This window comes from Poecilia formosa, unplaced genomic scaffold (genome assembly GCF_000485575.1).
Source record: "Poecilia formosa unplaced genomic scaffold, Poecilia_formosa-5.1.2 Scaffold64, whole genome shotgun sequence".
Classification (NCBI taxonomy): Eukaryota; Metazoa; Chordata; class Actinopteri; order Cyprinodontiformes; family Poeciliidae; genus Poecilia; species Poecilia formosa.
Window position 1 is genome coordinate 1,049,811 of NW_006800003.1, and position 27,553 is coordinate 1,077,363.

The 27,553-nt window shown below is 38.8% G+C and overlaps 1 protein-coding gene across 3 annotated transcripts; it reads right to left on the bottom strand.

Moving 5' to 3' along the window:
• Nucleotides 1–1,901: 1,901 nt before the first annotated feature.
• drd3 (dopamine receptor D3) lies at nt 1,902–27,553 on the bottom strand. Of its 3 annotated transcripts, none has more exons than XM_007554564.2 (8): nt 27,056–27,553; nt 23,749–24,078; nt 15,153–15,265; nt 12,140–12,276; nt 9,693–9,886; nt 7,039–7,104; nt 4,975–5,347; nt 1,902–2,720 (listed from the first exon to the last, which is right to left on the bottom strand). In XM_007554564.2, the coding sequence occupies exons 2-8, from the start codon at nt 24,034–24,036 to the stop codon at nt 2,695–2,697; spliced, it is 1,197 nt and encodes a 398-aa protein (XP_007554626.1). In that variant the 5' UTR covers nt 24,037–24,078; nt 27,056–27,553; the 3' UTR covers nt 1,902–2,694. The 3 variants fall into 3 exon arrangements, with proteins under 3 accessions (XP_007554626.1, XP_007554625.1, XP_007554624.1); XM_007554563.2 differs by having other exon boundaries at nt 1,902–2,811; nt 4,975–5,344; nt 27,056–27,551; XM_007554562.2 differs by having other exon boundaries at nt 1,902–2,811; nt 27,056–27,549.

The following is a 27,553-nucleotide window of genomic DNA, read 5'->3' on the forward strand; positions in this document are numbered from 1 at the left end:
TAAATTGTGTATCGATTTGATCTCCAAGAAGACAGACTTTTCAATAGAGGGGAAACATAAATCTGTGCAATGTATTATTGATGTTTACATTAAGGGGGTCACAACCGGAATGCTCTGTTCACATTACAGCATGCGTCCATAAATAACATCAAGCGTGGAGGAATATGCAGAAACGTGCACAAGGTGTGCCATCTTCATAAGCACTTCCAGCTGAGCGAGGCTGAGGCTGAGTTGACACAAAGACACACACTGTCAGGGGAGCAGGTGTTTGTCTCTAACCACAAAATAAGGAGATGTATGGCCAAAGGAGGAGGCTCCACCTCACACAGCCTCCACAATTTATCTTCCACATTTCTTTCCTGCCGACATAAGTGATCTGGCTCCGTCTGTGCATTTCTTTTCGGCCTCAGACAGAAGCTCCTGGCTTTGGTTCTTCTTACTGAACAGATTTTTCTATCAAAACAACATTATATATAGAGTTCTAATTATATAAAGTTGTCTTTTTTTTGTAAATAGGGATTCTCATTATTAAGAAAAGACATTGTGGTATAGTGCAGTGATGCGACCGGCAAATGTTGCAATGACAATATCTTCTATGATTTATATACATATTACTCCTTTCTTCCTTTTCCATCATTACAATTTATTTTTTGGCAGCTTTAGTACTTCATCAATAGAAATATCCATATTGTGTGCATTAGGGGCAATTAGAGAACTTCCAACTCAACAATGTCATGAATATTTTATTGGAATGCATAACACCAGAAATACATCTAATAAAATATTGCATTCTGTTGCAATGATGATGTTGCAAATGTTGATATTGGGAAGATAATTGGATTCAATATTTTGTCCTGTTCCGTTTGTTAGTACGCTTTTTCGTTATTATTTGTTGCACATGTAAATAGTTAATTGGATGAAAAAAAATCAATAAAATACAAAAAAAAAATAAAAAATAAAAAATGTCCACCAGTTATCCCCCATTCCAGGTATGAAAAAATGATCCTAGGAATTGATGATGTTGCTTTTTATCTTGCCATGTATCCTGGGATTTTTTAGAATCACGTAGCAAATGGGTCAGAGGGTGATTTCTTTGGAGTATCCAGTCATGTCTTTGAAGTATGTTGGTTACATTTGATGTGTCTCTGCTCTGAACATTGCATGTGTACTGGGATCAAAGGTGTGGGATTCACTGCGTTCTAATCAGACAAGAAAGGATGCAATGCTTTTGTCATTATACATTTATCTCATTTTAGTTCTCTAAGAATCCTCCCTCGGGGTTGACTAATTACCCAAATTGATCAGACAGTAGGTCATACCATCAGATTCACTTTCAGTTTTTATGCATCTAGTGTGATCAAGTCCATGAGATTTTATAAATATGTTTCAGGGTCCATATTTAAATATTTTCTAACCCACTTGGCATTACTAGTTACTGAAGCCAAAGGAATAACTTGAAACTTCCTTGTTTGTGTCGATTCTGGTCATTTACAAGATGTTTACTGCCAGCATTTCTAGAGCATAAACAAATCTTATATTTATAAAATCTTACATTTGAAAGGTAACGCTTTATACTATTTTCTTTTTAAATTTTAACCGCATTAGTGTTAAGAAGGAAATGCTTCTAAGACTAATTTCTTAAGTTTTCGTTTAGTTCTGCAATATATTTTCCTGTCTTCAGAAATAAGTAGAACTCAGATTGCACGTCCAAACGCTAGGGTTGCAAATTATTTTAATGACTTTTTTCTATTTTATTTTACTTACAATGCATTGCCTGGGCTATTTTGTCCACAACAAATCTGCTCAAGGTTTGCAGACCGACGTGAGCAGCTGGCAGGCTGCTCTAAATCACTTACGAGATTGCCGTTTAATGTAGTCCTCTTGGAATAAAACAGAAAAGGTTTTTACACCCAAGTTTCACTTTTTTATTCAAATGAATCCACACCGAGCACAACAGCTGCACATCAATACATATGAAAACCTCCAGAACGACTTTGCGTCTTGGCAGGGACCAACTCGATCCTTTGGGGACACTTCTAATACGTAGTTGTGAATTTTGATTTGTGTATGCGCTGTCAAGTACCTGAAGGTCGCGGAGATGAAGGAGGGGGCAAACGGGAGAGGCGAGTAGCGTCAGTTCATCCACGCGATGCAGAGGCAGAGGGCCTTCGGAAGAAGAGGCCCGCACATCCATTTATCAGCCTTAGAGCTCCGTTTGGGCTCCTAAGAGGTTTTAGATTCATATCGACCCAAAGTCATGAACTGAGGAGCTGTGCCAATGAAGAAGTACATATATTGCACAATACGAATCCCCAAAACATAAGAAATAAAAAAAAAAGAATACCTTGTGCTGTTCTCCAAACAGTGTGCTTGAACAATAATAGCATTGTATGAGTAATAATACTGTTAAAAATCAAATCCCAGCTTTGTTAGAAAAAAAGACTTTTATATGCATTTATTGCTCCCCCATCCTTCATCCTCCTGTACGCTTTCCTCCACCGACTTCTTTCTTGGGGTCACAGTTTTACCAAATGTGCAATGCCTGAGTTATTGCACAAGCAGTCTGATTTCCATTTTAATCTCCTGACATGTTTTTTTTTTCTCCCCCCTCCGTTCAGCAGCTGAGGATTTTGATGAACGCCCGTCTGAACTCGATGTTGAAGGTGGTGTAAATGACGGGGTTGAGGGCGCTGTTCACGTATCCCAGCCAAGTAAAAGCACTGTATAGTTCAGGAGGCACATAGCACGTCCGGCAGTGGGTGTTCAGAATGTGCGTCACAAAAAAAGGCAGCCAGCAGATGAGGAAGACCCCTGAAGCAGGAAGACAGCGGAGCGGCGAGGAGGAAGAACATCAGGGAATCGAGAGGGCGAGCAGAACAAAAGTGGTGGGAAAAAAACGGGTTGAAAACCAAGAATATGGAACGAGCAGAAATGGTTCGTGGAGTTAGTTGTAGGGGATTGAAATGAAAATGAGGAAAAGGAGAGAGAAAACAGAATGATTAATTAATTATGATCTCAGTACATGGTTCCTTACTTTCCCAGACCAGCGACTCCAAAAGACATCAATAACCATAGAGTAGCCTGACATATTTAGATACAGGAGGAAGACAGACAATTCAGAAAATACACCACTTTTGTACTTAAATAAGAGAGAATATTTGGAAAATTAATTTGCACTGTGGTTGATTTGTTGAAGAAGTCAAAATTTGGATCTGGGGATTGCAACCTGCCAATGTTGCAACAATGCTTTTTAACCGGAAATTATATTTTCCAGTGGTAGGGCTTCCCTTCAAGAAATAATCCAACATGCTGCACTGTTAGAGATGCACCTTTCTATACCTAAAGCTTAACTTTTGGCTTTGGCTTCTTTGAACATCAACCCAAAGTGAAACAGGAACATTTGTTGTGATCAGTGCTTCAGTTCCACCAGCTGCATGCAAATAAGCACAAATTTCTTTTCCAATATCTTATGTCACTGTATTCTGATGACACTGCGTTTTCATCTCCTTTGATTAAGGCAGGCTGGTATATCTTGATATGTTTTCATCCGACAAATAATTGGCAGTTTTTTGGTATTTTCCTAAATGCAAGGCCATCTTCTACTTTCACTATGTAGTGATCTGTAGTTCATTGTAAGCTGACTTATACTCATTGGACATTTTTACTTTTTGTCACATTACGTCCACAGATATTTGGCATTTTGTTTCCAGAACGCTTTGCTCTGAAGCTCCCTTGATAAAAGACTAAAATATAATAACTAATCATTCTGAACAGACCAACCTTTTATGAAATGTGTTGGTACATTTATGCTATGTGGGTTGTTTTCTTAAAGATATTGAAACTGACAATTGGTCAGAAGACAAAAGGGCCTGAAGGCAGGACAATCCTGTAAAATAACTTGCTACAGACTGCAAAGGACTTAGACGGGGACAGAGGTTTACTATTTCACCTGGATGATAAAAACATACAATGCAGTGGTTTAAATCAGTCTGCAGCTCTTGTCTTTGAGTGCCACTGTCACTGCATCCCTGCTCCAGCTTCAGATCGAAGCATATTCATGTGCTATATAGTGGCCCAAAGTGCAGAGCTAAATAGAAGTGATGATCAAAAGAGTTAGAGGTGTAATTGTTTCCCAATTGCTTCCCAGACCGTACAGTCTGTCATTTGTAAAAGCTCTTCTAAAGCCAAGTATCAGTTTTCTTTCCCTTCACAATAATGCAGTACCCTGTCTATGTCTATTGCATGCAATCTGTAAAAAAATACATTAAAGTTTAGGTTGTAATGTGACAAATGGGAAAAAAAAGTGCCTGTGGTATGAATATTTTTGCAACTCATTTTCCATGTAGAAAGAACAGGTTTGAAATTTTAAATTAAAAATCAATGTTGTTTTTGATGTAGTTAGTGATGTACAGACAATAAAAGATAAAGGCTGTAGAGAAAGCGTAGTTTAGGCTCTTTATAACTCGATCCTGAAGACTGCAGGGAAAATGTGTTGAGGTCGCTGAAACCGAGATCTTTGTGTGTGTATGCGCAGGGCTCTCATTACAGACACCAGTGTAATGTAATCAAGCATCACTGATTAGAGTTTTGTCAGACATTTGCAGTCCCAGAGTTAACTGGACCGAGCCTAAAGTAACTTGGCTGGTCAGTGAGGTGTGTGGACGAGGTGTCAGGGGCTGCACACACTGCAAACCTGCGGCCAGCGTGACCTCTCTGTGACATTTAAGCTTTTACTGCAAGAAGTGTGGCCCGGGCACACAAATTAAGCAAATGCCATATTGCCGTCATGACAAAAGAAGAGCTTGCGTGATCAGGTATATATGTGGCAGAAAAGTTCATCGGGAAAATGTGAGAGGAGCTGGAAGTAGATTAAAGAACAGGGACACTTTAACAGAAGTGTCTCCGTGATTTGTTCCTTTGACATTTACATTTTGGTTCCCTTGTCTAATCCCTATTATGAGAGGCTTGACTCACCAAGCACAATAGCCAACATCTGAGTTGCCTTTTTCTCCCGTGCGTGCATGGTCCTGAATCGCTGGCTGGTATGAGAATGAGACATCGGCCGCAGCGACGTGTGCGTCCGTCCGTTTGATAGATCCTTCACCTCGCAGCCCATCCTGACGGGAGGAAGCTCTGTCTGATCATTGTCCTCTGCGTCCTGCCCCGCTTGGTTCTGCTCCAGGTCCAACTCGGTGCGTCCACAGGAGGCATGGCTGATGCTGCAGTAGTTCTGCGTGTCCACCGGGGGCAGCATCGAGTTCTCCACCGGTCCGGTCTTGGGGCGTTTGCGCCACATGCAGCCCGAGAGCACATTGGGTTTCGACGGACCCGACGGTTCCACACTCTGCTGAGGTGAACAAAGGATTACCAGTCAGAGCGGATATTTAGCCGATTGCTTAAACTGCACCAAACCATCTGCAAATAAGTCACAAACTTCAAGCTTCTTCAAACCCCAAACGTGACAGTCGCAGCGTCAAGATCCACCACGCACAGATATTTCCAGGTCATACGTTACATCTGTAGCTTTCCTTTTAATAAGTCATTTTGGCATCAGAAAAAAACAACAAAAGTCTCTTAGCGTGGCTGAAAAAAAGAGCCCTGAACTATTTTCAGTGAATCAAATTTTTCTATTTAAAGGAAAGTGTTTTGTTTTTTATTTATTTTGGAAAGTTAAACTTTAATAGATTTCATTTTTCAGCAATATTGGCACATGCCTACTCTGACAAAAGCAGTTGTATCTCATCTGATGGTATCACTGTCATTGATTGGCCAGCAAATTAACTTGATCTAAGTCCCAGACAAGGTAATGAAGGTCGTTATTAAAGCAACCTGGTCTTCCTGAGCACCTCGGCTGAGTCACATCCTGATTCCCTCCACACCGCCTCGCGTTGATTGACGAATTCATGCAATCGGCTCTGGGACATTTAAGGAGGATGACATTTCTGTATTATTAACATCTTTTTAATTGGTCTCCCGTGATATTCTAATTGTCATTACCTGCGAGCTATGATAATCCAAACGAACAGAAACAAGCACTTGGAATATATCACCTCGAGTCTAATGAAGCTGTGTGATTTATGAGGCTCATTTATTGAACTGAATTGGTTAAATAAATTAAGTTTTCTATGACATTCTAATCTATTGAGATGCACCTGTAACATTAGCTGCTTGTTTAAAAGTAAATAAATGAAATTCTGTTTTAAATTGTGCTTACAGCAATGCTTAATGCCCTGAGTTTGAAAGAAAAAAAAATCATAATTATTTCAGCTTTTATCTTTGATCAATTGCACTCTGCAGCCTTTTCATTCCTGGTTTCCTCAAACCTCGAATGTGGAGCCAATTGAAACCATCAGCTTGTCCTCTTTAGGTTCATGTGGAAAATACTTGCAGATAAGTGCTACTTCACTAAGCCAACAAAGTGGCGAATAGGGTTTTTTTTTTTTAAATTGGACCTTGCAGCACATTCATGCTCTTCAGAGAGGCCCCAAGCTTTTCATACCGCAGCACACATCAGGAAGTGTATTGTGTGTGTTAGTGAATACAGTCTTTCATTCTGGCACCATGATTCATAAACCTCTCATACAACTAAATCTTCACCAGCAGTTTCAACGTGCATTTTCCTTCATGAGTTATAATATTGATTAACAGGCTTCAAGCTGTGCGGCCAAAAACCAAAACATTTTGCGCCTCATATTCCGATTTATCTGATCTTGTGTTTTCCGCTGAGCAAAGTGAGATTGTTATTTGTTCAACTTTCAAGCAGCCTGCAGGTTGTGCAGGTGCTGCAGTGCGTCATCCACAGACTTTGCTTAGCTGACAAGCGACCAGGTGACGTAAAGAAACAGGTCACGCTTTAGAATCGCAATTTTAGACTCCTTCTTTGACCTCTGGGCTTGTAACCACTCAGTGGAATGGAAAAAAAGAGAGAAAACGATAAAAACTGAAGCACCTTGCACAGTCACCAGGTCACGACACTGGCACTGTCGCTAACAAGATTCAATTGGTTGCATTTGATCTCTGCCTAAAAATATCACTAACCACTTTAATCCTTATAGGCGATAAGTCATGTTTTGCCCTGGGAGTCTCTTCCTGCAGACACGTCTCCTAAGAAAACAGAAAGAAGGCAAATATAGAAAACAGTTTGAGACGAACATACAAAACTCCATCAGTCTACGAACAGAACTGTTTTCTTGCATTTGCACAAAACACACTCATTCAGCTCGCCTCATTTCAGAGGACAGTTTTATTGGAATTCATGACAGGGGCAAAACAAATCAAGGAAATTAGGTTTCCTGTCGGGTGTGTTTTCACGCAGGCTGACTCTTGAGCCAACTCAATTAGAGCTCATGACAAACTTGATGATTTGCACTATTTAGTATGCAGAGAAGATAAAGACTTAAATCCCAACTAGAAGGATTTATAATCTGCTTAATTATTTGCTTTTTTGGTTTATTTAAGAAGGTAAACAACAAAAAGAGCAAGAAGACATAGCAAACGTACAGGATCCACATATAGCAAACAAGCAATATTTAAAACTCTACATTTATTGAAAAATAACAAGAATGGCATTTACCTTCATAAAATACAATATTTAGTAAAAGAAAAACTAAACAATACTGGTATTGAACTATTGAATTAAACAGACAATAGTTCTTCAGCTTTTTTAATAATCACCGTCACAGAATTTCGTTCCAGTCTTAACAACAAAATTGATTGACCTAAAAAAAAAAAAAAAAACTTTCTCTGACAGGAACAACACAATCTTGATTTCACTGCAGCTTTTATTTATTGATATTACGTTGTTTTTATGCTACCAAACTTATGTGAATGAAAAATGCAAGAAAAAAACATCCTTATGCAGGACACACATTTGCATATTTTCATAATCTTTTTAAGGTCAAGATGTTATATTTCCTGCTACTTATCAACAGTGAAAATATGCTGGTTTCTTATAAAGATTCTTGTGGGTTATTTTTCTTGAGTAAAACTTGTAATTGTGCTGCAGATAAATGATTTGATAAATATAACTGTACAGATTTTAACGTATTTTAATACTTTTGATTGTCTTATCAATTAGTGTTGTACTAAACTCTTAAAACTGCATTCATATCAAAAAAGATATATCATAAATGACTTTTTTTAAAAAAAAAAAAATATGATTTAAGTAAAGCAACTTTTTTTTTTATCTTTAAATGTCTTTTCTCCAGAAAGTTTGCGGCTTTATTAGCAGAATAGTGACAAAATTCAAGTTTTCTTGCTTTCACTTTAAATGAACCTGATAAATTCATAAAATGCCGTTTTATTCTTTTTAATCTTTTAGGTGAAATAACAAGACATTGAAGTAAGCAACTGAAATTGCTACCTCAGCAGTTCATTAAGAAAAAATAGTCCAGTTGGAAAATACAAGTTGCATGCCAACTTCAGCATTGCTCAGTCATCACAGTTTGCCTGAAATGATTCAGATCTTCTAGATTTTCCTTTTTTTATTTTTTATTTTACCTCCATCAAACCAACATTGTGAGCAGACCATTAAATCACTGTTTTTAATGTGCCTGATTAGTGTGCACACTATTCTGTGGATTAGTTCAAAGACAGAAGTCGGCACATTATCACATCCTTCTTGATTAAGCACGCTATTTTTAACTTGACGAGTCAATTTAATTAAGCGGAGCTTTATTTGGACAGACAGCCGTGTCCGGTGTGCATAAACTGTGCTTTACATTTACATTTCCTCTCTAACCCCTGTTCCTCTGAACACTCTGCTGCACTTCGCTTACACTTACAAAGCCGCCTCACACAAAATTACAGCAGTCTGATGTCACCCGGATAATTTTATGCTGCACAGATGTACTTGACATTGCTTTTGAACCCTTTTATCTGTAGATTTCTAAAAACTTTTTTTTTTTTCCTTCAGACCAAGAACTTCAACACTGTGGGTTTTTACAGTTTTTAATAGCGTTCGTTTTATCACCCTTCATAAAATGAGCTTTTTAAGGTTTAAAGAGGAGCATGGATGGTGTTGATTCATTAGTTTACATTGAAAAAGGACACATTGTGACAATTCTTAGATGAAATTACATTTTATTTTGGCAATATATAATGAGTATTCTGTTAATTTTTTACTTCCATATTTTCTGTTTATCGTACTTTATTTACTGTATTAGAGGTTTAATACAAAAATACCTAAATACAAGCCTGATGACTGCAGGACACTGAAAAGCCCTGCAATACAGTATAAAATCATCGCTATTGTTTATTCTTTTACTACAATAAAATGGAATAGAATAGAAATGCCTCTTATCACCCAGCTGCATGCGTAAAAGTTTGTTCAATACCAGATACTGAAGAAGACAAAATTTGTAAAAGTGACTGATGTTCAGAGATAAAAAGGTCTCCAGTTGCGTATTTTAGTTATTAATGAATAAGGTATTTTAATAAGTTATCAGTGGTTGATGAATAAAAATCAAGGTTAATGAGTGAATTAAAACATTAATGAGTGAACTTTGTCTGAAATGGCTCTGAGGCTCCTTTTCACAAAGTCAGAAGTCAAGAAACAGGACTAACAGCAAACTTTATTTATTTACGAGTACTTTATTCAGCTTCTTCCAAAATGTCATCATTCTAAAGTTCTGCAAAAGACACAAGGTCCCTAAAAAAAGAAAACCAAAGGGAAAAGGATGTTTTGAACTTACCATCGAAGGCTGAGTAGAGCCAGGCTGTACTTTTCCGCTGGCCTGTCCGAAGGCGATCCTTTTCCGTCTCATCCTGAGGAAGACGTAGATGCGGATGTAGACTAGCAAAGTGACGATGAACGGCAGGTAAAAGGACACCACGGATGAGTAAATCACAAAGTCGGGATTAGAAATGGAGCACACCAAAGGGTCATCTGTGGTACAAAAGTAAAATGACAGTGTTTGAGGTCAAAATGTGAAAACATGTTAAGAAGGAGTACGGATGTTTTGATAATGCCGTTTTACTATATTATGCAGAGGTGAAATGACATATTGTGCTTTAGTGCTTGTTCTACAAAAGATAATTATTAAAATAGCTCTCTTCAAATGAGCTAAATTGATAGTAATTTTACTAAAAGTTCTTGCCAGTAGTGTCAGCTCTGAGGAAATTAGCTGCTGTGTTCCTGTTTTCCTGAATCTGGGGTTATTTCATCAGACCTTCAGATTCTGAAAAACTATTTAGAGGTTGGTCAGTTCTTCCTCCTTTCTTTGACTCCTAATCATGTCTTTAGTTGCATGACATTAACACCGTATTAAATCCTGTCAGCAATGTGGACACATAATACATTAACACCGTATTAAATCCTGTCAGCAATGTGGACACATAATCTCGAAACTGACGCTTCTTATTTAACATCAAAACCACCATCTGCAGTCATGTTTTTGAGACAAAGGTCAGAAAGCTTCCACAGAGGGTAGACAATGTTTTTACAGGCTAATCACAACTCCAATCCTTTAAAGAAGACAGAATCCAAAGCCTTAACAAATTACAGGCTCGTAAATGAACAGACATTTTGGCAAAAAAAACTATGGAACAGGGAGTTTATGCACAAATCAACATCTCTTTCTAAAAAAATGATAACTACTTCTCATACAGATTTGCAACCACACAGAATATCTGAAACTGCAGTGGTTTTAAATTGCAGGGATAAATTGCTAAGACACAGTTACTAAGCCTCAGAGCGGCGCACAGCTACTGTGCTAAACTAGTACAGATCCTGTTTGTTTGGACTCTAGCACTTTACACTAGAGTCACACTCACCCATTTGCACACACAGTCATACACCGAGATGCAGATCTGTCACATTGACATGTGGTAGGAGGAAGCTGGAATCGAACCCACAACCTTCCGATCAAGAAGATAACTACTCTACCTACAGAGCCACAGTCGCTATGCTGATGACAGACGACGTTATATTTCTTCTTCATCGCATCACCCCAACTCATTCAATTCACTATGCAAGCAAAACAATGTATAATTGTTGAATCGTTGAATCATGGTATAATAATTATGTAAATACGAGACCAGATAACTGGTGGATATTTTAGATTATTGTAATGCTTTTTGTACTGATCTTTGTAAAAACAAATTTGACAGCTGCAGATCAACTAAAACGAGTCCATTCCAAAACCAGGAGATGATCATGAAACTGACTCTCTCTTGTAAAGAGATGGATTTAAAGATGTTGTCATTGTTCTGTAAATATATATTATCTTGGGACAAATACATTCTGGAGATGATTGTCAGGTCTGAGCCATCAAGTCTAGCTGCTTCCAACCTCGTTCACCAAAGACCGTGTTCATGTAGGACAAAAAAAAAGTCATGGACTCTTGGTAATAAGGGGCCATAAGGAGCCTAATAAACTCTGCATGAACCTGGACTGGAACCTCAGTGTACAGAGCAATACTCCCAAGGTTTGCTCTGCTAAGATGTCCTTGGCTTTGGACCAGCAGCCTGTGGTTGGGTTGGACATCCACACAACAGATAACATTTCAAATGAGCCAAGAGGCAGAGATGAATGTTGAGAAAATAAAACATTTTTTTTCTTAGCACGATTGTCTACAAACTGGAAATACAATTTATTGCTGATTTGAACCATTGGTACCAGTCTGTGACCTAATTCAGCTCATGATACGAGATATGTTTTCTTTCACTCTATGTCCTAAATAACTAAACAAGGTGAGGCAGAAAAGCTTCTGGACTCCTCCGCTCTCAAACTCCCTGAAAATTTGAGATGTACAAAAGCTGTAGTGTTCCCACAATTGTCAAATATTATTCTATTAGCTAATCATGTCTGTTTTAAAAATATATACATATAGCAATGCTTAAATATCACTATTATTCTTCCTTTTAATGTATTTTTTTTTTTTTACCTTCGTTTCTTTGGTTTTCTTCAAGGCACCTTTAAGTGGCTTGTTTATGGACCGTGCAATAAAAATAAACTCGCCTTGCTTTGCTCATGAGTCCAAGTTTATGCATCACATCTCCTGCTGCCCTAAACAAGAAGCACACTGACTTTAAACCTCGGTGTCATGTTGTGCCTTGCATCCTGTTCCGCTGTGTGTACTGTGTAACTAGGGCACATCTGGACATGAAAGCAAAGGTAGGATTCTGTTGTCATCCTGACCTGTTGTGTTGAAACCAAACAGCAGGGGACAGGAGACTGTGAATGCCAGGACCCACACAGTGGCAATCATCGCAAACACTCTCTTCCTCGAACGGTGGGTTGTGTTGTACAAGACGGGCATCACCACTGCTGTGTACCTGCACACAAAGAACACCCAGAGGAGCCGAAAGTGTGAGCATGCAGGAGATAAGGACGTGAAAATGCTGATACAGGACTGTAAATGAGAGCAATTAAAAGGAGGATAAAATAGCCCTTGAGGAAAAACGTTGGACTTTTTGCATCCCAAGAAATCAGCGCGGAGAGGATGGATGATAGACTAAAATCTAGACCGCATCTATTTAGAAACAAGATGAGTAGTCAGCAAGAACTCTAGAATGGCTTTGATTTAATGGTTAATCAGTCCGCTATATGTGCTACGAGTGTATAATGAGCTCAGGGTTTAAAAAAAAAAAAAAAAGGGTTTAGCGGTGGGTGAAGAAGCTGCAATTATGCTGGACTTCAACCCTAAGTGGATGCGGCATTGTGTTGTTTAGAGCCAGATAACTGCCACCATTGTTTATTCTCATGCGAATAATTACTCTGGATGTGCTCTGAGCAAAAAATAAAACAAAAAAACGAAGAGTTAAAGCCACTTAGTTTCCATTTTATTCTTTTGTTCCATTCAAGCCAAGGTTGTGTCAGGTTAAAGAGTGTAATGGTAAATTATAATACACTCTTTGGTTTACAATAAGCTGAGCTCTAAGTTCATTTGCACCTCCAACTGCTATTATTTCTGTTTTTTGTGCATTTTCTGTCTAAGGGGCACAGAGCCCCCATTGTTACAAACATATGAATAAACAATGGGGTAATAAAGGTAATGCAGGCATACTATTCACCACCAGTGGCAACAAATGCTCCTAATAACTCCAAACTTCATAATTATGTGCACCGCTGACTCACACAATAATCAATCACAGAAAATGGAAATAAAACACTCTGTGGTGTAAATTAGCTTGTTGTAAGGAAAGCGGGTGTCTAACAATATGCAATTACCCAAACAAAAGAAGCTAAAAGAGTAATTCATCAGCTAAACCCTACAATGGAGCTTCAAACTTGTGGTTATCAGGTATTTTTGGAAACTAATTCTATGAGAAACAAGATGAGACGTTTTCTGGACCAAACAATGAAGACACACTTCAGCTGGACCCATTTTGGAAAGATCAGATTATGCGTTTGAGACTACACGATCGTGGACAGAGAAACAGCACGAGTAAACGGTTTACCTCTCAGTCTGTCCAATATTCTGTCCTATGTTATTTCAAAAACTATTCCTGTATGATAAAAAGGGAACCAATCTTTATTTTTTCATATACAGATTAAGAAACTTTTTCACTTTTAAAATGACAGACTACATGGCAGCAAGTAAGGTCCTGTCCAAATGTTTGCATATAATCCTCTACAAGAAAGAAAGCTAATATAAAAGAATATTTAATTATTCTTTTATTGAATTCTTCAGGGGTGGGTTTTGCATAAATGTAGGTCTGTATCCCAAGCTGAGCCGCATTACACCTTACAGCAAACAAGTTCGGCAAGTTTGAATAGACACCACGGAGGATCAACGTTATACACACAGACTCAATTACAAACATAAACTAGCACTAACATTTAAAGAACCCACTTTTAAATCTAGTCTACAGGGTTGAGATCAAGCCCAGTATTTTAGCTTAATGTTAGCATACTTTATTCCGTCCAACACCAGCTGAGACCTGTGCCAGGGAACTAGCTTTCCAAGTTTCAACTATGTAGCTGCTGATCTGAGTTGAAGCTGTTCTTCTGCAATGCACTAGCACAAAAATAAATAAATAAATAAATAAATAAATAAATAAATAAATAAATAAATAAATGCCTTTCCCAGCATGCTAAATACCTACTGGAGATATATCTTATTGTAAGATGAAACAAATATTGAACTGTTTGGCAAAAGGAACAAGGAGAATGTTTGGAGGAGACTTTAAGACTAAATGGTTCCAGCATGGTGGTGGTAGTACCATGCTGAGGGCTTGGTTGGATGCACAAGTGAGTATCTGAATTTTTTTTATTTTTTTTTTTTTTTTTTTTACTTTATCTCAAATCAGCAGCTAAATGCTTTGGAAACAATTCCAACGTGGTCCTGACCTCAACCTACTTGAATATAGAATGTATAGACCAGGTCACACCAGGAACACACAGAGCTTTACCAATTTCCCCCTTCAAAAGTGATTGAAAAATGAACAGAGACGCTACACTAAATATTAGTTTGGTTATGTGTTTAAATTTGAGCCTGTGTGCGTCGTTGTCAGCCTTTTGTGGATTAGAGAAAATTCCCAATCAATTTGAACTTGTTTATGTGTTTGTTATTTTTTTTAAGCTGCTTGCTGCACATTCGTTCTGCCCTGGGGAAAAGAGCCGCTTAAGTTTAAACAACATTTAACACTCAGGCAAGCACTCACTATTCATCGGTAATGAAGGAGGTTATTGTCATAAACTAACAGATGCAAAGCAAAAACCTGGGACTAATGGGACATTAACTGTCATATGATCTCACGGGAGCCCTCATCTTCCTCAGCAGCTCCGCTAACCCGCTCCCTGATACGAGCTGTATAAATAGATCCCTCAGCACCTCTGGGTCATGAGTAGACCTTTACTAATTCTACTGTACTCTTGATGCCTCCTCAGGGTTGTAAGTACAAAGACCTTGGAGAGATATTGAATATTAACTGTTGCACAAGAAGAAAACCAAGCAAGTAAATATGTAGTGCACATCCACAGCAAATTTTTAACACAATTCCCTTGGAACAACTGCATGAGAACGTTTAAGGTGGGGGAAAAAAACTTGCTCGGTTTTCTCCACATGAGCCAAGCAAATGGTTTAAAGAAAACATTGTCACAAACATCGTCTCCACCCAGCAGCAGTCTTCAAAACATCCAGGGGAGTGAGAGTCGTCATCGGCAGTTACACACAGTCAGTCAATGCACCGAGGAGGTCCGCACTCACCTGTCAATGCTGATAGCACACAGGTTGAGGATGCTGGCGGTGCACATCATGACATCCAGCGTGACGAAGATGTTACAGTAGAGCCTGCTGAAAAGCCAGGCGCCGCCGACCACCTGCACAGGACAGACGGGCTGATTAGCAGAGCCCATTTTCTCTTCCTTTCCATCACCATGAAGTGTGACTCACTGGTGAATGCACTCAGTCGTGCAAGTGACAGAAGGTCAGGGGAAAGGGAAACTGAGCACACAAAAGGTGTTTTTCTTTTCTTTTCTTTTTTTAACCAGCAGTGCATGAAGAAAAACAGGCCAGGGCCGCAGCACTTTGTCTCACTTTTACTCAATTACAACTTATCAACTAGGCTAAGTTAAGCTTTGCATATGGGCTTAAACTGTATACTTTTATTCCTTTTTTCACATTACAAACGCAAGCCGCATATTATTTCAAAATGATGACGTATGTGTTAGGCCACTGCAATGTACTGCATGAATAGGAGGTGTAATTGACATTTATTCATTTTAATTAAAAATGATTAGCCATTTAACCCCTCTGAGTCAATATTTTGTATAACAAACTTTTGCTGCAATCATAGAAGCAAATCTTATAACTTCATTTTCTGCTTTGCAAACTAACTCAAACTCCTCAGTTGAGATTTCAATGGAGGTCATCCGTGGAGGTTAATAGGCAAATAGCACAGACATAATTTTATCTAAATATCAACATATCTTTAATGGTATGTTTAAGGTTGTCGTCCTTTGAAAAGATTAACCTCTCCCCCCCCCATCTAGACTCTTTTGTCTGCTGTGTTCCTTAGTTTTCATTATGCTTTTGGTTCTCAAACCTCTTAAACCGTCAACTGGATTCACACAGAGATTGCATTACAAACAGGTGCACTCTATTTGATAATTAGGTGACTTCTGAAAGCACTTTGTTCCACTGTATTTATATCCTAAAAAAAGAAAGTTGGAGGAGGAAAAGTGTCTAAGATGTTGCATCACTGACTTAAATTGCTCTCATTGCATTTTTTAAAAGTGGACAAACAACAAGCCAAACCAACAAGACCCTCACCTCCCTCATCCCCAGTCTGTAATAGCTGTCTGACAGAGATAGATGGGATCCATTTCCGAATCAGTGCTCCATGTACGGAGAGGTGGCAGGCACAAGTGGGAATCCAAAATAGCATGTGTAGATAACAGAGTAAAAATTCAAAAATCTTTCCCTTACTTGCAACACAAGATTTGTAAGTGCAAGTATTTTCTTCTAACAGACTAACAGAGGGGAAAAAATAAAATAAAATCGCGCTGCTTATCAAGCGGTTTGCCAAAAAACTGGGTCACACGGGGTCTGAACATCTGAGTCCCCTTCTTCCACTTTTTTTTTATTTTTTCGACTGGTTAAAAATGCAGGAATGGCATCAGCATGTACAAAACCTCAAATTTCATTGTGATGTTTCCCCAATGTAGCACAGACAAGAAAGAAATTGATGAATATTTAAAGATGAGGTGAATGAAGTACAGGAAAGAACCTGTCAAGAATTTACTGGCCTCCAAACACAACTACTACACATCCAATTTCTACAGTAAAAACAAAACAACAACAAAAACTATTAGGTTTAGGCTTAGACAGGCTGCTGTACCTTTACTGCCTCTCATGAGTTTGGAGCTCAGCTTTTGCCAGCAGCAGGGAAAATAAATGGAGCTTGCAGAAATCGATTCTCACAGTTTATAAATTGCACCCTCAATTTTTGCAACCCGTGTGTAGGGGTTTGTAAAAAGGGCCCAAGGATGTGTAAGCCACATCCTTCCCTATCTATCCATGTAACTCACTGTCACTGAGTATGTTTTTAATCTGGGGCTCCCACTCTGGATTTAGCTATGCTTGGCTGATTTTTTGTTTTGATTTTTGTTTTTTTTATCCTCTTATGTCTTGTTTGATATTTTTTCTTAATCTGACGTGCAGAGTACATTACAATTACTCGCATTACTTTTAAGTAATTTTGTGGTTTATTAAGATACTGAGCTGCTAATCAAATTCCTGTTCCTTCAACAATGTGTCCTTTAGGGTTGGTTGGTTTAAATGATACAATGACATGGTTCAGTTTCTTTTTACAGAGACAATAGAGAAAAGAAAATCGCAGAACCTTCATCTAAAATGTATGTTCAAGCTATTTCTTCTTTATTTTTTGTAATATTTAGAAGTGAACTGCTTCTCAAAATCTGCATGAGGTCAGATTTGGGCTCTACCTTCACTATTACTGATATTTCTTTTTTTTTCTTTTTCCTATTTAAAACCACATGTTGAATGTATTTAATTTAAATAATTCTTTGCAACCAATCTTCCCAGTTTTCAAAGTGGTCTAGACTTGAAAAACAGATGTTTAGACACAATAAAGTAGCAGCGTACTTCAGGATATGTACACAGCTAGTGAGCTAGAGCATGCATTCATTCAATTAGTTCAAGAAAAAAAAGTCAAAGTTAGAAAAATCAATTGAAATATGCCTTTAAGTAGAAATCAATTAGAAGATTATGGGCTACAGTTGGTATAAAACCCAAAAAACAGTTTTTTGGAAAATTATAAGATAATAAACAAGCAATCAAACAAGCAAAAAAAACAAGGACAGTTACTGTACAGCCTCCAAAATCATTACAAAGACTGCTTAATAAATAGTTGTTCAAAAGAGAGTCGTCAACACACTACATACAGATGACGAGCCACAAAAAATCTACCTGTTAGAGAAGTTGACTGTTTCTATATCACTGCAGTTAAAATATTAATGGAAACTTGTGTGGTGGAAAAAGTGTAACAACATAAATAACCACAGCCTTAAGAGGATTGTCTTTCTTGGTTCCTGGTCTCCTAAGCCCTCTTAGATGAGATTACATTTTGCATCTCATTTTGAAATTAATTTGAAAGAGTTCATAGACCCCATGAATACTGAACATGTGCACCACGGTTACAGAAGCAACAGAAATACTACTAAAATGTTGAAGCCATTATCTAAAAATTATCTCACCTAAACTTATGCCACGCAATGCAGACGCTCTGTCTGTGCTGATGAAGATTCTCGCTTTTTTTTTTGCTCAATACGTGAAATGATGACAGTTTGACCTTCTGTCTGATCAATTCAGCTGATAATACTGAATGTTCAATGAGAGCATTGCCCATTGATTTTCAGTAATTCAGTTGAACATTAAAAATAAAAAAAAAATTAACAAGGTGGCGTTGCCGTGGCAAACACAATAAACTCTCTCAACAGAACTTTAAACGTGTCATAATTCAAAGCCATTAAACTGCAACTTACACAAATTATTGTTTGCAAATGAGCCTCAGAAACACTGTCTTGTCCCAGGCTATATATAAATTTGATTTACTGAAACACACCACAGCCTCCTCCCGCTCGTGTTCAGCGGAGCCTCAACTTCCTGCCCCACTGTGCCTTAATTGCAGGAGTGGAAACACCTGTGTGAACGCTGGATGTCCAGCTGCAGCCAATCTACAATCAAGCTCTAACAAAAGGCCCCTGCACTCCACTCAGCTTGCTGCCTAATCATAGCTGGAATTGACACTGTTCGTCTTGCTTCAGCAACACCTTGGATTTGCTGCTCTGCTGGCACTCTTAATATTAATCCCCGACCTTTTTTTGTTTGCAGCGTTTCTGCTCCACTGCCTCGGTTTTGCATGACCCAGGTTCTTCTCAGTTTTTCTCCATCCTTCAGACCATGAATCAGACCCACGCCATTAGTAATTAATAAATGAGATACTTGATCTGTTAATACAAATTAAGTGCTAAATATGCCATGTATACAGCCTTGCAAACTATTAATGCCCTCTGAGCTTTTTCACATGTTGTCACATTGCAGCCACAATCTCAAATGTGTTTTACTGGGATCCTTTTGTGGCAAACAACCAGAAAGTAGAGCAATATTGTGAAGTGAGACTTGAAGAATACATGGTTTTTGATAGCTTTTTTTTCCAAGTAGAAATGTGAAAAGGGTAGCATTCAGTCCATTTTGACTAATGTTTTGTATAATTGCCTTTCACTGCAATTACAGCCTCAAGTCTTTTAAAGTGAATCTCTAAAAGCTTTGCACAAAGAGAATTTAAATTTTTCTCATCGAGTGTTTCGGAACATGAGTTCTTGAACATGCTACGAATTAAAGTATGCCACTGTAGTCCTAGCTTCATGCTCAGTCATTGTGCCTGCTGGAAGGTAAACCTCTGCCCCAATCTGAAGCAGTTTCCATCCTGCACTGTCCTGCATACCGACGTACCATCACTCAATGAACTCTGACCATGTTCCCTGCCCTTCTCAAGACATGCATTTCCACAAAATGATGTTGCCACTACCATGTTCAACACTGGCAAAGGCGTGTTTAGGATTGTGTGCAGTGTTGGTCGTCTGTCACGCATAACACTTTGCATGCAGGCAAAAACAAGCTGACTTTGGTCTCATCTGACCAGATGTCCACGCGTCTGCTTTGTTTCCTGGGGCCTTTTATGGCTTTTATTCAATAATTGCTTTCTACTTCCAAACCGTCCCCAAAGGTCAGATTTGACACGCTATTTAAACTGTCAACTTCCACCAAATTTTCATTTAGGAGGGATTGAAGAGGTGCTGCCGTCAGTCGGCAGGGATTCCTAAAATGTTTTATGCTAAACTGAACTTGACTCCTTTGTGTTATAGCCATGACTGAATTCAAACATTTCAATATTATTGGAATTATTATTTATTTGTTGAAAAAATTAAAAGAAATTATATAATTTTCTTTCCAGTCTATTGTATTGGGCTGCCGTAAAATCTTGATAAAACATGTTAAACTTGTCGGTTTTGATATAACGTGTGAAAAAGTTCAAGGTACTTTAAATGTTTTCACAAAGCTTTGTGGAGGAAAAAAAAAAAACATTCACATGAAAAGATTTGGGTTGTAATTTAAGCATTAAATCAATCAAAAAAAGAAAACTAGATTTTTCTCTTTGTACAAGCTTCAAAATTGAAATAAACAACAACTCACTGAAGCAAATCTAAGCAAATAACATGTTTGGACATTTGCTTACTTTTTTGAAAAGATGTTGAATACATGAAAAATGTTAGGAAAGTTTTCGAGCGAATGAGTGTTCCCTCATTACTGGGTGAGAATCGATCAGTCCGACATGAAAGATGTGAAGAAGCTGAGTCACTTCATTCACCAGAAAAGCTTTCACTCTCCCTTTTGTGTGTCCTCACACAAATTCAGAGATTCTTTCATTGGTTTTTTTTTTTTCTTTTTCGTGGGATTAAGGTCAAGTCTTTGACAACTACAGCTCACCACATTGACAATATTTTCCTTTGATAACGCTTTGATAAAACGTCTTGCTTCGTTTTACAGACCAAATTTATTTGAAGTTAGAGATAATGATGAGTCACTTTGGCCCCCGATGCAGCGAGAGATAGCCTGAACAATGCCCCTTTCACAATGACGTACCAAATAGTTGCAGAGACTCTGTGTCTACGACCCAAAAGTTTCATTTTGTGCTCATCATTCATTCAGAACACATTTTTCAGCAACTTTCCACCTCGTTCGTGCTGTTTTCAGTAAACTGCTGCAGGCAGCAAAGATCTTTTCTGAGAGGTGGAGCTTTCTCCTTTTGGTTCTGCCAATGCACCATCATTACTGAGCCTTGCTCAAACAGTGGACTCATAAACACCATAGTTGGTTAATGTTAGAAAGACTTTGGATAACATTGAAATTACCCTGTGTATTAATGAAATTGCATGGTATTGCAAAAGAATGGCCTTTTTTTGTTCCACAGTTCCTTTAAAAAAGCTTTTGTAACGACACATTACGCAGACATAAACTGATAAGATTAAAGCTTTATAAATCCATGCTTTTAGTTAAGATCAAACACTAATAAGGAATTGTATAAAAAATGAAACCTGACTTAACTTTTAGGCTCACACTTATAAAAGGAAGAGCCTTTAAAAGTTTTCACATTGCTCACATTATAACAGGAAGATGAAACACCTTTTATGTAGAGTTTGTGCAATCACATCAAAGTAGTGGATGATAACAAAGTGGATTGAATGGAAATAATAGTGTTTTCAAATTGTTTGTGTGAAAATATTCAGCCCCCACCATTTTGCTTTGAGTCACCTTAAAATGTAGAGAAATCAGTTGCCTTCAGAATTTCTCTAATTGGTAAACAGACAAATCTAAATATATATCTATTAGTTGTGTAAAGGCTTGTTAAAGAACATTAGTGAACAAAACATCATGAAGACCAAGACGAGGTCAGACATAAGGTTTTGAAGAAGCTTAAAGCAAAAAATATCCCGCGATTTGAACATCTCAAAGAGCATTGTTCAGCCTCTTATCTGAAAACGTAAAGTGTGGCTCAACGTAAAAAGTGTCTGTCCACCTAAACGGACAGAACAGGCAATGAGAGCAATTATTCAGAGAAGCAGCCAAGGGGACCATGGTTCACTCCACAAATGTGGACTTCACACAAACGTGGCAAGATGAAAATCACGGTTGAAAAGAAGCCCCAAGCAGTCCTGTGTTCAATTTCATACAAGCCATATAGGGCACAGAGCAGCAGAAAACTGACACTGTAAAACACACAACATCCCCGTCACGGTGTCAGCATCGTGACTTTACAATTCATTTCATTTCTTTTGCAAGCACAGGTAAGGTGCATAGGAGGATGTTTGGAGCTAAATAAAGGGCAATGCTGTATGAAAACTTGCCGGAGGCTGCAAAAAGAATCGAGACTTGGGCAAAGGCTCACCTTCAAACCTAACATACAACCAGATATGTAATACGAGAGTCTATTTAAAAGCCTGTTTCATTTTATAAAACGATTGAAAGTCTTTAGTAACACTTACAAATAATGCTCTTCTGAGATACCCTTTGATGAATCTGACATAATTTTCAAAGAAATGGGAAAATTATTTGTTTATGGAGAGGAAATCACACAACAGACATGCAGCTCTAATGGCAGCAAACATGTTTCAACAAACCTATTTCTTCCTGGTGCAAGTACAAATTTTATAGTACTTTCACATAAAATCCCAATTAAATACACTAACGTTTGTGGGTGCAGCATGACAAAATGTGAACACATTTAAAGGGTGTGGATACTTTTCCGAGGCCCTGTACTTCTGCTCTTAAAATGGAGCTGTTGCAGTAGACGAGTCGTACATTCTCAGGCGCTGAGAAGCATCATTCAGGATGAGCTGTGGAAGGAGAGCGCTCGTTCCCTGATGCCAATACAGCCACTTTACTACGGTAGAGGTCGTAGCTTAACTCAACCGTCCAAGGATAAGGTGACATGGGATGGGGCGCATGATTTGTTCGCGCCCACAGAGGAGAGAGTGATTATCACATTTCTTGCAGAAACGGTCTTAGAAAAGCTAACCAGGCACCCTGTGGTCACAACAACACAATCTGTCTTTTTCACCCTACTGATGATGGTGTTTACTTTGGCAGCTTTTGTGATATTTAGTGTTTAACTTGACATGTTTTCCGTCACTCTCTTTTTCAATCCAAAATGAAGTCATGTTAAAAAAATAAATAAAAAAAATCCTGGAAAGCATAACACACCTGGAAGTTAAAACTCATGACTGACCCCAATTAAGGTTCTTGGCTAACTAAATTTACTGTCCACAGGGGGTGATCAAATTTGATTTGTCAGTCTTTTCTCACTGAGTGTGTGTCCCTGAAGTTGACGTGCGGCTGGATTTTTGTGAAAACCAATTACTTTCTCAGGATGAGGACCAAACTTCGTCCGGTGGGGTGCCTGTTTAGTAAGCATAATCACACTTTAAACCAGATGATTATCAGACCACATGCCGTTAAGTCCATCCTTAAGCAACACAATTAGTCGCTTCATGGGTGCCTGTGTAATATAAACATGACTGTAATACAGTTCGTCTTCAGAGTGCAGTCTTTCTTTGAAATATAGATGCTTGAGGCTTGTGTTTGCCTGAACACGAACCGGCGTTGCCAAGCAGCAAATAACATGACTTGAGGTGCTGAGGAAATTAACAATTAACTGGTAAATAAAGATTAATTAGGACAAATAGCCGTTTTCTATTTAACCTTTACTTCTCCGGAGCTCTCACAGTTGATTAGTCATCGCCAATTAGGACCAAGACGTCACCGAAGCCAGTAAATCATTAAGTAATTATTTAGCAAATTAAAAGATAATAATATTAATCAAGAAAATGAGGAGCCTCAAAATGTATTCATGCATATAGGAAAACGAATTATAGTAATGTGGAAACTATGAAACCAGGCCAACTAAAACAAAAAAAAAGCATGGCATCTGAACCAAAAAGGTTGGGTAATCACAGTTCATTCATAATTTAAGATACATTGTCAGGTTGAGCTGAATAGCATTTTTCACTTGATAAGTAACATAATTTAAAATCTGCACTTTGTTTCTACTTAGAATATGCTACTTTCATATCAAATTTGTTTTATTATTAGAAACCTTTCAAAGTGACGGCAGACATTTGAAAGCGGACAAATGCTTCCTCTTGCCGCTCCACAGCAATGCTTGGGCTCATAAATACGGCAGTAGGTTTGCTGCAGCACATTTACCAGGCCAGGTACCCACCTCCAGGTATACGGCCCAGGGCATGACCAGCGACGCCACCAGCAGGTCGGCCACAGCCAAGCTGACCACCAGGTAGTTTGTGGTCGTCTGGAGCGAGCGCTCTCTCAACACGGCCAGACACACCAACACGTTCCCAAACACGATGGCCAGGATGAGCAGGGAGTACAGCATGGCGTAGTAGTTGCGCTCCTCCTCATCCCTCCCGGACGCATCCGACTCGTTCTTCTCGTCCCATCCGAGGCGGTCCGACTCGTTCCAGAGCCGCTCTGCGCTGCTAAACATCGCCATGGGTTTTTCCCGGTGACATGGGAGGTGAGATATTTGGCAAACCTGTCCAGGCAAATAAAAGGAGCATTGTTCAGTGCCCGCCCAATTGTCAGAAAACATTTTCTTGTCTGGATTCCCATGCAAACACGGACAATATATTTCATATAACAGCTCATTAGTCAGATAAGTACAGCATAATTGTCCTCTGATGCTGAGACCACAGAACAAAGAACCTTCTGGGAAAACGGCCTCTTAGCAACAGCAGTCAGATGAACTGATAAATAAAACGCAACGGTTGAAATCCCAGCTGAAATGCTATTTTCTGTGCATCACTTCTGTTTCCATGCAACATTGTTTCAGTTTTCCTGCTCAATGAGGAATGGAGGCAATACTGTCAGCCTTTGTGCCTCCGATAGGTACACTTACCTAAATAAAGACACAGCAGGAAAAAAAAAATGCTTAAAGCAGCAAAAGTCTTGCATATGAAACCATTTTTTCCCTCCTTGTAGTTCATATGTTGTGTAGTAAAACTATTAAACCAGAGATTTGTTTTAATGTGGGTCTAGCAGCATGCTCTAGAGCAGTGTCTGAGGTTAGCACATCATGAGTCTAAACGGCATCTCTGAGATGTCCAGTTGGCTCCAGTCCCACGTTCTCCTCCTCTCCCCTCTCATTACTCTCGAAACCTCCCAGCATGGCCTCAAGCCAAATGTCAGACTATCAGACTAGCAGTGGTGCTCGCACCTGTGCCTGCTTCCCAAACTGTGACTTGGTAAGATTTTCCCACCTCGCCCTGCAAAAGTTCTCCAAATCCACCATCTCTCATCTTATATCTCATACATCTCTCATCCACAGCTTTCTTCAGATAATCCCACAAATATTCTGTCAGAGTTGGTTTAGAACGTTAATTCAGCCATTCCGAAACTGTGAATTTCTTCAAATTAAGTCAATCTTTTGACATTTTTGGATAAATGCTTGGACTTCTAGCCCAGTAAGAACCAGTCCATTGTACTACGCTATTTGCTTCACACAGAGGGTCTGGGCTCGTGGTTTTGAGAAACGATTTCTTCCTGGAGTCGTGGACAGTGTTGAGGTTTTAAATTTTGGCCAATTGCTAACGTTTGCCCATGATGTATGTAATGTGCCAGTTCGTATACTGGGAATGGCCTTCACTGTAAAAAGAAAACATCCTCCACTGCAAAGAGAGAAGTTCTGAGCTGAGCTATTTGCCTGTTGATGTTAATTCAATATTTGGAAGCTTGGACAACACAGACTGAATGGCTTCACTCACTTCCTCTGCTGCCAATCGCTTAACCTACATAAAGACTAAAATTCTAAAACGGCACAGAAAATCAACGTCATCATTCACAACTTCTCCTTTTGTTCGCTGATTGACCTGGTAATAAATCTACTGGAGACAATCAAAGTCAAGGAGAGAAAGCCTGTGCTGGAAGGAGGAGTGTTTTTTTTTTGTTGTTGTTGTTGTCCAAGTGGAATTGCACAGGAAGGCAATGTCCAGGCTATTGAACTGCTACAGCACTTTAAAAAATTTACCCTTTCTTTACTGTCAGCTTTCTACCTGATACCTGAACGTTTTGGGTAAAAACTGATATTTAGAACTGTACCTTGTTTCATCCACTTTGAAAATGAGCTTAGTTTAATGTACTAAAATCTACTGAAACATAAACCCTCATTATGATACAGCCATCACTGTGTTCCACTGAGAGTAAGGTGTTCTGGTGATGCTTGCTGCTGCTGTTGCACAAATTTATCTTATGTAATTGTGATGCAAACGTTCAAGATTGGTTTCATGAGACCATGATACGTTCTCCTACAAAGCATTCATAATTTTTTGCCAGGCCTGAATGTCCCTTTGAATGAAAGGGCGTCCATTTAAATGAAAGCTCTACTCCCTAGTCCACACAGAGACTTGCATGGAAGAGGAAAACAGGAGATTGTTACACATGGAGCACAATCTGCACTAATTTCTGCAGCATGTAATTTTGCCGCCACAGTACTTATATGTATATGTATGTTGCTGTGGATATTTTTGTATCCTTCTCCTGACTGACACCTTTGTGCATCATCATGATCTTATCTATAGGTTTTCATATGAAAGAGTAAAGCTCTCTCTCTCTCTCTCTCTATATATATATATATATATATATATATATATATATATATATATATATACTGTAGGTACTAAACAAGCAGATCCATCTTATCCATCATCTCTCTCCCTGAACTGCAGAGAGAGAGTGAAAGAGAGAGAGAGGTCGGATTTAGACCTGGATGGCACCCAGGTTTTTGAAGATTTCCTCGGTCTATTATTCCAGTCAGTTCCTGAATGGATCTAGTATCACACTGATGCCTACTGAAGAAGCCGAGGAAGATTAAGACACACTGAGGCAGATCAGCTTCAAATATCCTAATTGGAGTGCATTGGTGAATTTATCACATAAAATGATGTTTGACAGCTACACAAAATGGCAATCATAAATCATTTTGGTGAAAATGCATGGAATGTAAGCTCATGAACAAACATACATTTTTAATTTGAAAGCAGTAAAAAGATTTATTTACCCTCGAAAATGACGCTCATCTTTACCCTTTGGTTCATAAAACAATCTGCAGCCCCACTGACAAACCTTTCAGTTCATAGCTGATTTGCTCTGAATTCTGCAAGAGGATTAGGTTAATTTTATTTTATAAAAGTTATTCATTTGCAATCAAAACCTCGCTGACATAATCTGCTTGTTCCGGGTTAAATGTATGTGAGATTGATCAAATCTTAATTTGCAAGCGCCATAATAAACTTTTGAGATTGGAGCGCCTAATCGGGACTTGGAATCTGACTTTGGTAAAAGGCTGAAGTCAAATAAATCAGCGATAATTATTTGTTCGTATGGTTGAGTAGCAAAGCCAGCTTGAGACACAAAACGGCGAGGAATATAGCTTAAACGTTTTTTAGAGCTTCATGACGCGGTAATTGGTGCGTTTTCCTCCCACGCAAACAAAAAGTGCACACACATTTCCATACCTGTTACCGTTTCCCAGTGGAGGATTCATCAGATGCCATCGTGGAGCCGCTTTATCCGCGCTGAAATAAAAGTTGTCCGGTCACAGCTTCCAGCTCCAGCGGGAGGAGCGCTCCGTGCCATTGCGCGCACGGTGGATGATGTAAATGAAAGGAGCTCTGTGAGAAACCAAGCTGGTTACTTCATCTCGACCGAAATCTCCGCGCTTCTGAAGCAGCCGTTCACACGCTTTTTGCTCCTTTTTTTTTTTTTTGTAGGCGCGCAAATGGAGTAGCAGGCGCAGATATGATGTGCAAGTAGATGAGCAGTTTTTACTTAAATAAAAACTAATTTATTCTCTCGCTCAAGCTTTCGTGACCCTCAGCCTGCCTGGGTCGTACTTTTCTGGAAGAGGCGTTCAAACGAAAATAGTCTAATGTTGGCCTCATTAAACAAGCAAATGAGAGGTCCAGTCAGACGGGGCGCAAATCAGGTCAGCCTGGGAACGCGGGGGAAAATGC

Bases quoted from the DNA above. Each gene is read 5' to 3' on its own strand.
- drd3 (XM_007554562.2), bottom strand. From the start codon at position 24,036: ATGGCGATGTTTAGCAGCGCAGAGCGGCTCTGGAACGAGTCGGACCGC. The intron at 5,348-7,038 runs GTTAGTGATATT...TGTTCACCTCAG, and splicing joins CGCCTATAAGGATTAAAGTG to CAGAGTGTGGAACCGTCGGG. The intron at 2,812-4,974 runs GTGAGTCAAGCC...TTCCTGCTTCAG, and splicing joins GATGTTGGCTATTGTGCTTG to GGGTCTTCCTCATCTGCTGG.